At 37.1% G+C, this 11,242-nt stretch overlaps 2 protein-coding genes and 1 long non-coding RNA gene across 4 annotated transcripts; all 3 read right to left on the reverse strand.

The window, feature by feature from the left end:
* Positions 1–309: 309 nt before the first annotated feature.
* On the reverse strand, positions 310–1,487 carry LOC122009496. The gene is made up of 2 exons (XR_006119580.1): positions 737–1,487; positions 310–645 (listed from the first exon to the last, which is right to left on the reverse strand). It is a non-coding gene; the product is annotated as an uncharacterized LOC122009496 (long non-coding RNA).
* A 650-nt stretch (positions 1,488–2,137) lies between these two features.
* Positions 2,138–3,884, reverse strand: LOC122009495. 2 transcript variants are annotated; one of them, XM_042565677.1, is made up of 4 exons: positions 3,744–3,884; positions 3,610–3,639; positions 2,613–2,735; positions 2,138–2,542 (listed from the first exon to the last, which is right to left on the reverse strand). In XM_042565677.1, exons 1-4 carry the CDS (start codon positions 3,810–3,812, stop codon positions 2,429–2,431), a joined length of 336 nt encoding a protein of 111 aa, XP_042421611.1. In that variant the 5' UTR covers positions 3,813–3,884; the 3' UTR covers positions 2,138–2,428. The 2 variants fall into 2 exon arrangements, with proteins under 2 accessions (XP_042421611.1, XP_042421612.1); XM_042565678.1 differs by having other exon boundaries at positions 2,138–2,547.
* LOC122009494 (auxin-responsive protein IAA17-like) lies at positions 3,812–7,323 on the reverse strand. The gene is made up of 5 exons (XM_042565676.1): positions 6,680–7,323; positions 5,956–6,185; positions 5,038–5,182; positions 4,678–4,739; positions 3,812–4,141 (listed from the first exon to the last, which is right to left on the reverse strand). Exons 1-5 carry the CDS (start codon positions 7,153–7,155, stop codon positions 4,104–4,106), a joined length of 951 nt encoding a protein of 316 aa, XP_042421610.1. The 5' UTR covers positions 7,156–7,323; the 3' UTR covers positions 3,812–4,103.
* Between the last annotated feature and the right edge of the window lie 3,919 nt (positions 7,324–11,242).

Raw genomic sequence — 11,242 nt, forward strand, 5'->3', positions numbered from 1 at the left:
CAAATCCTTCTTTAGTCATGTCAATAGTCTTTAGTCATGTCAATAGACCTAAGTGTGTTGTGTGCTTTGTAAAAGAAGGAATCGAATCCTTCTTTAGTCATGCCACAGAAGAAATAATATCCTTCTTTAAATAAGCCATCTCATACTCGATCTTATCAGATAAGGTGAAATCCTATCGATGGGGCCCACTGAGCACCCGAGGCTTTCTCCTTTTCTATATAAGACGAGCTGAGGAGCCTTTGCAAGGCATTCAAGCCTAACTTGAGCCTTACTCATGCAAAGAAGTGTCTAAGTTCTTGAAGTAAGAAGTGTCTGTAAGTTCTTATCCTTTTACTTCAATCCCGTTTTCCTCTTCCATAACCTTTTCCCTTTCAAAAGTTGTTCATGAGCATGTTTTACGCACATTTTTGGGGTTTTAGCAACTACAAGCCTTTCACCTTGGGTTTTTAGCAACTACGATAGTAAAAAATGATAACTCTCATCTCGGAGCCCTTCTGGAAATGTCTCATGCGATTTGAAAAGGAAGTTGATTATCAGCTCTATCTCCTCTGCGACCAGCCTTCTTTCACCTTATTTTTTAACAGTTAATGTAGTACAAGGTGATAACTCTCATCTTGGAGCTCCTCTAGGAATATCTCATGCGATCTGAAAAGAAGATAAATCAACTGTGTTAGTCCGTGGGAGCTGCTTTTTAACAACCGCGCAATCAAGGGAAGAGGAGTGGGAGACTTCATACATGACGAAGACTCCTTCGTATTAGTTTTGTCCATGGAAAGAAATAGGCCATCGCAGAGTCGTAACAAGTTCTCAAAGCTTGGTTTGGTTGGAAGAAGAGAGATAATCCTTCCGAGTTTTGTGACATTGAGAAAAAGATGAAGGAAAGAGTCTACTTAGCTATTAATTAAACAGGAAGCATACTGCTCACTTGTTTCTTGTGTGGGCTAAATCATTATTTATTAACTAGTTGCAAAAAAAAAATACTCTTCTAAATTTTCAAGTAGGCCATTGTGTTTCTTCTGTCATTTTCCTTCTTTTGGTGGCCGTGATCTGTCATACTGTATAAGATTTTGGAATGATGGCTAGCTGATAACATGCCAATCAATTGATTCAGGAACCTCAAAAGTCCACATAACTCGTAGCTTCAGGTCCCAGGAATTGAATTCATCATGTTTGAGCAAATGACATTCTACTCTAGTGGTCAGCTATATTTTAGTTTCAGGGACAGAGTTGTTAGTAGTGGCATTCAATCAGTCACCTTATGTCTGACTAATCTGAACGTAAACGGCCTTCCTTGTTAGTTCCTCTATCTGGAAGTGCTTTTACACTACACTTGGGGAGGTAAACGAGTTAAAGGAGTTAAATTTTATGATGTTCAAGATTACTTAGAGGATCTATCTATCTATAAGTGCTTTTACACTACAATTAGGGAGATAAATGAGTTAAATTTTATGATGTTCAAGTTCGTTTGATAAAATAATCGAATTAAATCAAGTTAAACCTAAAATAAATCAAATTATTAAAATGAATTTTTTATGAGTTTAAACTAAATTTGATTTGAATTTGATTCTTTTAATAACTTATTTATTTGATTATTTAAATTTTTTATATTTAAAACTTATTTGGTTCATTATTGAAATTGACAATAAAAATTATTTGTATATTTTAAATTTTTTTACTTATTTACCATTGATAAAAATTTATTGATTAACATAATTCACAAACTTTATTTGTGAATAATTATTACTTTTAATTGACACCAAATATCCAACTTACGTTGATTGATCATGGAATGATCAGTCCGACTCCAACAAAAATTTTCCATCAACCATCAATATAAATCAAGAAGCACTCATTGCAGGCAATTCATTAGTCCATTATTCTTAAATCAACCATTCATTAAGAAAAATCATCTGTTAGTTCGTAAAATTAAAACTCGATCCTTAAATACTTAGAAAACAAAGAATACTTGGAAAACAAAGAAGATGCCTGCTGCTAGACCATTAACCTAGGAGTTACAATCTTTATTATGGATATTAACAAACACAAAAATATGTGTTCAAATGTATTCATTTAAGTTAATGAATTGTTTAAATTTATTTAAGTTAATGAATTGTTTAAATTTATTTAAGTTAATGAATTGTTTAAGTTTATTTATTGAATTGACTTTATATATATTAAATGAACATGAATAACATCAAATTTACTCATGAACATTTAATTCATTCAGAGCCCTAAGTACACTACTCCCGTGAAGGCACCTTCTACTCTTTTAATTAAGCGAAGGCTGTTCCCCCACCCACTGCCAGTCTCCGACTCTCCATGCCACATTGGGCCCTCATTCATGGCACCATGTCACTGTTCCCCATCACTTTCCTACTTATCAACATCCACAGTTCACAAGGTTTCTTCCATCAATTGCCACTCAATTTCACTCATCACTATCAGACATGGTTGATGATGGATCATCTTTTTTTTTCTTCATCTTCGTATTCTTTAGTCTTTTTTCTTGTCTGGTGCATTGGAAAGCACCCATGGCCTTTGGCTGATCTGCAGCTTTCCTTTAGAAGCTTCAGATAAAGGAAAAGAAATGACTGAGGCTAGCAGATGTTTACCTGAAGTGACAAAAGTGGAGTTGAAGGAAGACAGAGTGGATGAACTCTGTTCATCTGTTTGGTTGATATGAAGAAAACACTGAGCTTGCAGATGTTAGCTTTTTCGATATCTGAAAAATAGTCCTAGCACAAAATTACATGTAAGATGGTAACAGCAACAGTAGGTTCATCAAGAATCAGCATAATCTCAAGATGCAAAAAATAGCATAAATAAAAATGGAAGACAAGTTACATATTATACAAAGTTCAAAAGTGGAAGTGGATGTTTGCAGGTTTGTTCAGGATGGATCAATAGGATAATGAATATCGATTACAAGGAATAAAGTAAGAGCATTATTGTGTGTCTAGCTTCTTTTAGAAGTCTCAGCTAAAAACATTTGTGAGATTCTAAATCATCCGACAAGTGCAGTTCCAGGAAGAATCAGCATAAATATATCTGCAGCATGTAACGGAAAAAGGTAGTTGACATGATGGTAATATACCAGAAGCAATGTTCTTTGAGAGCATCCAGCCTGCCAACATATGGAATTTTCTTGATTTACTTTGGACAAAGGAAATACTATACAAACAGTGAGCCTCATAAGCATAAATGTGGTAGGAAGCATCAAAGTTTAAGAACTTTGTAGGATATTAAATGTTTGCGAGAGGAATACCAAGTTGCGATTTTTCTAGTGGTGTTAAGTAAATTACATTACTTTAAAGGCCACCAACAAGAGACATCATGAGTAAAAGAAAGTGGAGTGTAGCACCATCATTTGTTAAAAGGAAGCTTGATTCCGAGTTACAAACGGGAATGAACCAACCACCAATAGCCTGTAAACTACAGTCACAGCATCTATCATGGTTCTTTAAAAGAAAGGTAATGAATGCAGGTTCCAACCCAACACAACTCCAAAAAGCTGCAGAGTTCACCATGCATGTCTGATACTGAGAAGAGTGAAAAAAATGACATGAATGCGAGGAACTTGTATGAAATTATTAACTTTCAGAAACCCACCTGAAAAACATTTCTGAGAGATAGATATATCTGCATCAATTAATATACACAGACTCATTTAGGGAGCAAGTCAAAGCTATAAGAATGGTCATGAAGTGTAATAACCTTTAGATGACCAGAGGAGAGCTGCTTACATGAAGTATTAGCCAGAATGGAGATGGTAAGCCATGATTCAGATCAGCAACAAGACTTGTAAACAACATTTGCAAACAGAAAATATGATTTTAGCAGTTCCAAACAGCAAGCCAAGTGTTTACACATAAAGACACAATAGTTGCGACTCATACAAACACTGAATTCACATCATAGAAAGCTTAGGTCCCTAGAGAATCTCATCTAACAGTCTTAGTACATGTAAAGAAGTAGCAAACCAACTAGTTTAATAGGTATGTTACGATTTGCCAAGAACCTTGTTAAACCTTTCAGTATCAAGGAGAGCTTTGCTGAACATGATCTGGTCGCATTTGCTTTCATTAGGGATCCAACATCGGAATCTAGTTATGGTTCTTGCATTTCTCCATGGCCCTTGGAGCTGCGAGAAATATATCATGGTTCATTTTTGTCATAACAGCAAAGCCAGTAGGGAAATGCAAAGAGTATGATGCTATGTAGTATTGAGCGGAAGTTCTAGGACTTTGGAGTTGATGGAACATCAGCACCTATAATTATTCTATAACACAGTTGGCAGAGCAGATAATGTGTTTTAGCAGTGTATTAGAAGGTGAAGAAGGGTAAGGCTAATGAATATATAATAGAGTATGGCATGAGCCTAAAAGGTTCAAGATATATGGATCAGGCAATAATAGTGGATCCTGGATCGAGCAGAAAATGCATGTTCCTTTGAAAGAGGAAAGAGAAAAAAGCTTCCAAATATGTGGTGAAACTTAAAGCATAGTAGAAATACATACATGCAATGATATATAAATCATGTTCATTGTTTGCCTAAAGGAGTCCTATGTTGTATATTGCTTGGTCATGCTGCAATCTTCATATACAGGAATAAATTTTAATGGTGCATGAAAGCTTAATGACCCTTAAGGTTAGCTTCATGTGTTTATTTGTACTCACCAAGTCCTATTGCATCTGAACCCTTCATTATCCTCAGCCTCCTGCAAGAGTCGGTGAACATCCTGAAATTTAAAATCAAATGTAAAATTTTAAGCTACAGCGAGACATAAAATATGGAACAGAAAAAGCAAGAAGGAAAAAAGAACAACCTAAAACAAGCTTAGGCAAATAATAAGACATTAAATCAGCTACCCAATAGTTCAAACGATCGCAGTCACAAAATATCTTGTGGTCAACACCAAAATATACAGAAAAATGAAAAATCATTACCAGTAACAAGTCAGTGGCGTTGTTATAGTCTTTGCTATTTGACCAATAAATAATAGTTAATAAAATTGCATTAAGAAACTATGTCCTTACTCCCATGGCACATCCCCGACAAGCATCCAATCACCATCTTTGTCCTCATAAGTGAGTGCATATTCCGATCCACTCAGAAGATCAGTCAACTTGCTGTCAGCTAATCCATCGCAAAGCCCTGGTATTCCATGAGAATCACACTGGCCTACAGTGACACAAATTACACAGAACAAGTAAACTCCTGAAACCAAGAAATATCAGTATGTAAAGATTTTCTATTCAAGAAAAACAAAAAGGACAAAAGATTCTTCATAAACAATAAGAATCCCATACATTATACGGTTTTCCACAAGTACAAGATAGTTTAGGCTGAAATTGTTTTTGAACTCTTTCAAATAAGAAAACCAACACAATGGTAAGATTCTAAGGGAAGCTCCAGAAGAGACAGTTACAATCTAGTCGATCCATCAAATATTGCAAGGGTTGTTGGAATCAAATGGAAACTTGCACGCAAGAGGGCTAGACTGATCCAGGAAGGGAGAAATTAGATGACACATGGGGGTTGTTAATGTTGGCTTCCTTCCTCATTTGATAATAATATTATTTATCTATATAATATGCATTTTCACTATGTCATCTACGAAGAAAACTACAAACTTTTCATTGACAATTTAAATTCATCTATGGGTTATAAAGAAAAAGAAGAAATAGAAAGATGTTAAAAAAAATCTAATGTTTTAGTAAAAATAGATATCGTTCCTTTGAAGTTATAGCAACATGGAAGAGTAACCAAAACAAGATATTATATATACAAAAAATGAAAAGAAAAAAGGAAATCAAATAGCACAAAAGAAACCTTATGTTCATCATGAAACGGTGCCTATAAAAAAGTAAGAAAGCAATTATCATGAACAGGTAACGCAAGGAATAATATTTTGTGAGTTCATATGGAAATATTGGAGAAAAAACAGCGCTCACCAATGGTGAAGCCACTAAACATTTCTTCTAGTGCCAACGAGAACTCCTTATAATTTTTGTACATCTTCAGATCAACTTTCCTAAGGTATGGTGCTCCATCCATGCTGACTTTAACATAAAGGCACGCTGATCCTTGCTTTCCATCAGCATCTTCTTTGTTCTTTGGTGGATTTGTAGCCATACTGTTCTTACGATAATTACGAATTGGTGGCCAACCTACTACCTGCGCCCTGTAACGGTTATGCTCATCATTTTTTGCATGCCAGCAAAATTGATACAAAACTAAGTGAAAATATTTTTGAAATTGAACAAGGGAAAAAACCCAACAAATACGGCGATATTTCCAAGTTTGACAATAACAACAACAATAAACCATCTTAATCTCAACTATTTTCAGTCAGAGTAGATGGATCTTATCTGCATGAGAAGGAAGAATAGAAAGCAAATATCAGAAAGAAACTCCATGCTGAAGAACTATGAATAACTAAGTTTATCAGTACTTTCAGATAATCTTTGGGCAATCAATTAAATGCAGTATATGTTTAACAGAGAACATGTGTATTTTTTTTCTGGATGAAACCCCAAAAAAAGAACATCTTCATAGAAGAAATGAACACTCTAGGCAAGAAAACGACCCATCAAAAAAGACATAAAAGATGAGACAAAGATCGCAAAAACACATTTCCTCAATCAAAGACCGCTAGAGAAAATCCGAGACACTTACTTTGCAGCAGGCGCGACGCCACGCTCATTCCCATTCGCAATCCCTACCTGTCCGGCGGCCTTCCTCTCATGCTCGGTCGCCTTCGCCACCGCGTCCTTGCCTTTTCCCGCATTCCCGAGGGCAGGCAGCTGCCCGTCGCAGTTCTCCCCTTTGGGGGAGAACAAGGCGCCACCTTTACCAGCATCCACCTCAGATCTACCTCCAACGGCGGCGAGTCTCCACTTTCCCGCCCCGTCGATGGCGTCGGAGAACCCTCGCTTTGCGCCGGATACCAAGGGCTTGGGGAGGAGGCCCAAGCTGAGGCTGCCCACCAAGTCATTCCGGTCAGGCAACTCAGACCCCGGGAGGCCGAGCCTTAGCTCCGTCTCCTTCAGGTTGAGGGCCCCATCCTCGGCTGCGCCGACGGCGACGGCGACGGCGGCCGGGGAGTGGAGCTCGGATAGGCCTATGTAGTCATGCTCGAGAGGCGGTGACATCAACCTCTGCAGATAGAGCCAGCGACCATTAAAAGTTGCGAGCTTTAGAGAGAGCAGAGTGGAGAAGAGAAGCGAAGAGAAGGCAGTGTGATAGTGTCTGCGTTTGTGTGTGTGTGTGTCTGTGTCTGTGTCTGTGTCTGTGAGAGTGAGGAACAAAGAATATTCTAAGGGGAGAGGCAAATAAAAAGGAACAGAGAGAGAGAGGGGGGGCTTTAAATATTTAATTATTTGCTTTAGTGTTAATACCCTAATTACCACAATTTATATTTTGTTAAAAGTATACAATAATTTCATCAGCACACACATGAAATCTTATAATCATAAAATCTGATATTCAAATTTCGATAAAATTGAGATAAATTTTTTTTTTATATATTAGTCATTATTTTAAAGACTAGACCTAATTGACAAAAACACTAGGGGCAAATATTTATTTTATTCTTCTCAGTTATACCCTTCCATCTAAAAGATGGATCATAGAATCGATGATATCGAGATGAAAGATATCATCTCCTAGCGGATTAAATGAGATAATGCACTAAAATAGTAATCTAGGAATTAAATCATAAAGACAGATGATCTTTTTCTTTAATTTATCTATAGATAAATTTAGAACACAATTTATGAAGCCCGCCTTTAAAATATTCATCCCATTTGACATTCAAATCTTTCTTATATTATTCCTTTGAATATTTCATCACTGTGTCATACCCATCCGAGTGGAATAATGCACTAAAATTATGTGTATGTGTATATGTGAAGTGAGATATATTTCATTCCCAAAATGATAGAGGCCATTGAAAAATTTAAAGAAATACCAAAGTAAAGTAACCTTCAAAATCTTGATTATGGGATTCTTGAGCCTTCGAAATCATGGAGGGTAGGATATCCGAGTGTTTAGTAATTACCATCAACTTCTCAAACTAGTTCAAGGTGACTTTTGAGGCAAATGATGCTCTATTGTGGTCCATCTAAGGAGAGTAGTAGAGAGCTCGAAGAAGCCATTTTGAGTCTTTAGTATAAAACATATCCCAAGGATATCGCAAAGGTGGACAAATGTGGTTGTAGAAATATTATTAGATGGTTGATAAATAGGGGTGATAATGGATCGGATTTGGAACATATTTCATATTTTTCACATATTTTCCATATATTTTCATTATAATCCTCATATCTATCACAGATCATACGTTGATATTCATACTCATCAGATGATCGATTATCTTCTATATTAATATTTATTTTTCATTGTATCTAAGTATCATTTTTAACAAAAGTATCTTAGAATTAATATCATATCCAAAAAAAATTTAATTAAAAAAAAGATTAAATATGTATAGTCTACTCCTAATTTAATAATATTCAATAAAAATAGATTAAACACTAACAAAATAGTTAGTGGATTTTGGCAAAAAAAAAAAAAAATCTATTATATGTATATTTATTTAATCTGATATTCAAATCATGTATGGATAGAATTTTACTAGACCCGCCTCTATCCCTAATTACCTGAATATCCAATTATCTGATTATTTAATCATGTCTAAAAATCCCTTCATACTCTCCTCTATTCGAGTCAGATATCAGATCCTCCATTGGATTCAAAGGAAATTGTTCATGAGTTATTCATGTACATGAATGTAAGAAATTTCTATTGGGAGATTGTTGGTGCAATCACCCTCGGGTTAAGGTTGACCAATTTGACTAAACTCGAGTGGGTTCGAGCTTAAATTTCAATATTTAGGTACAATATGTAAAGAAGAGGTCAAGGTTGATCGAATACTTGACAATATGTGAGAGAGAAGTCAAGTAGGTTATGGAGGACTGGATACTAGACTGGGAAAGTTCTAACTGCGGTTAGGCAAAGAAAAGTCTAAATGGATTAAGGAAGATCACACATTGGCAAAGGAAAGTTATAACTACGGTTAGACAAAGGAAAGTCCAAGTAAGTCAAGGAGGACCACACGCTAGCAAAGAGAGTCCTAACTGTGGTTAGGCAAAGGAAAGTCTAAGTGGGTCAAGGAGGACCTCACATTGGCAAAGAGAAGTCCTAATTGTAGTTAGATAAAGGAAAGTTCAAGTGAGTCAAGGAGGACCGCACATTGGCAAAGGAAAGTTCTAACTGTGGTTAGGCAAGAAGAAAATCTAAGTTGGTTAAGGAAGACCACATTTGGTGATCAAAAGTCCAATGGAAAGTTGGCATGAGATGTAAAGTCCAAGTGAGTCAAAGATTAACCGAACACTTAGTAAAAAAGTCCTAATAGGTCACGATTGACCAGATATTGGGCAAGGAAACCCTAGACTTCGATTAAGTAAGTTAGGGTTGATCCATTGATTAACCCTAAGCTAATCAATTAGGGCTTAATTCGATAGAGCACACAAGGTACTAGAATTGATTGGGTAATTGATTCCGACATATCTAATTGATTGGTTCAATCGATTAGTCAGTGCTAAATCGATTGGGAAGAAATCTCAATCAATTGGGGGTTTCATGAAGAAAATTTGCGAGAACAAAGGCTAAATCAATTGACTCAATCGATTTAGTTATTGCCGATCGATTGGGTCAATTGATTGGGTAGCAGTTTGTCACGAAGCGATGGAATCGATTAGGACAATCAATTCTGGAATCCCTAATCGATTAGAGTAATTGATTAAGGGCTAGTTTGCGAAAACACATAGAGTTGAGGAATCGATTGGGGTAATCAATTGAGAGAAATAGAAAAGAGTCGTTGCGTGTTTTGTATGGTTGAATTTGATCTGATCTAATATGGTAATCGATTGGGGGTAAGGCCAATTGAGAACCCTAAATAAGGGCGATATAAAGGATTTCACGAAGATTTAAATCTATTCTTCTTCTCCTCTATGTTGGAACCCCAAGGTTGTTTTGATGTGATCAACAAGTTAAGTTAGGTCATGTGGTGTTTTAACCTTGTGTCTAAGTGTGCAAGAGCTTAGGAGCACAGGGAGTCGAGCAAAAGATGTAGATAGCGAGAAGGACGACACGGGAGAGAGCCGACGGGCTCAGTGTGTCTGAGGTACGAGGTGCTGCAGAAAAGTACGCAAGCGGACAAGAAGGAAGCGCGCGACGTTTCCGAGGGATGAGAAGTCGGAGCGGAAGGTTGCTCGAGAAGGCCGAAATTGGGTTCGGGTGAGACTTATTTCGGTTGGCTGAAATCACCCAAACGAGCGGAGCCAGAGTGGAAGACCCGGACTGAGGCAAGCAACACCGGAGCAGAGGGCCCGGACCAAAAGTCAACAAAGTTGACTTTAGTGATCCAAGCGCCCGAAACTATTCTGGGTGCCCAGACCAGTCCAGGCGCCCGGAGCGATTTCGAGCGCCCAGAGTTGGATTTTGATCGGATCACAGTCAAATGTGATCCGTTGTGAAGGAGATAAAATTTTATCCCCTCTTAGGTGCCTGGAACCCTTCCAAACGCCCCCGACCAAGGCTATAAATACAACCTTGGTCTAGAAGCTTTAAATCAACTCAAGCAATCAGCATTCCAACACTTGTACGCTTTCATTTGTAGTTGAGCTTCTATTTTTGTACGTCATTGCTGTAAGATGTTTCTCTACCTGAAGGAGATACTAGTGCGATACATTCCTTGAATTAACAACCTCCTCGGTTGTAACCAAGTCAAATCTGGTGCCTCTTCTTTTTGTTATTTTTTTGCTTATTTAATTTATGCAAGTGTTATTCTGAGAGTCCGAGAAGGGTAGTTTTCTTTTGATTTGTGCATGTTATTCAACCCCCCTTCTAGCCAGTCACCGCGGACCAACACTCTATTCTCCATTGATTCTTAGACGATTCAAGGTGAAGTGTTGCTGTATTTCCGAGTCAACAAGAGGTAGTCTAGAGCAAGAGATCAAGAGCAAGGTTCCACATTATTGTATATACTTTTCTTGTTCTTGTTGTATCTTTGTTGTATCTCTCGTTGTATTTCTCATGTTGAGACTGTACGAGGCTTTTCCGCCTCTTGGAAGGAGGTTTTCATAGTATATCTATGAGTGAGGAGAGTGAACTCTTGGATTAGTCACCTTAAGGAGGTGGATACTAAGTAAAATAAAGGGTGTTAACATTACTTCA

Source organism: Zingiber officinale, chromosome 8A, assembly GCF_018446385.1.
Source record: "Zingiber officinale cultivar Zhangliang chromosome 8A, Zo_v1.1, whole genome shotgun sequence".
Taxonomy (NCBI): domain Eukaryota; kingdom Viridiplantae; phylum Streptophyta; class Magnoliopsida; order Zingiberales; family Zingiberaceae; genus Zingiber; species Zingiber officinale.

Excerpts from the sequence above, each read along its gene's own strand:
- LOC122009494 (XM_042565676.1), bottom strand. The coding sequence starts at position 7,155 with ATGTCACCGCCTCTCGAGCATGACTACATAGGCCTATCCGAGCTCCAC. Across the intron at positions 5,183-5,955 it reads GTTTAGTGGCTTCACCATTG|GCCAGTGTGATTCTCATGGA; the intron begins GTGAGCGCTGTT and ends GTGTCACTGTAG. Across the intron at positions 4,740-5,037 it reads GTCGGGGATGTGCCATGGGA|GATGTTCACCGACTCTTGCA; the intron begins GTAAGGACATAG and ends TTTAAATTTCAG.
- LOC122009495 (XM_042565677.1), bottom strand. The coding sequence starts at position 3,812 with ATGTTGTTTACAAGTCTTGTTGCTGATCTGAATCATGGCTTACCATCT. Across the intron at positions 2,736-3,609 it reads CTCTCAGAAATGTTTTTCAG|GACTATTTTTCAGATATCGA; the intron begins GTGGGTTTCTGA and ends ATTTTGTGCTAG. Across the intron at positions 2,543-2,612 it reads CTCCACTTTTGTCACTTCAG|CCAAAGGCCATGGGTGCTTT; the intron begins GTAAACATCTGC and ends GCTGCAGATCAG.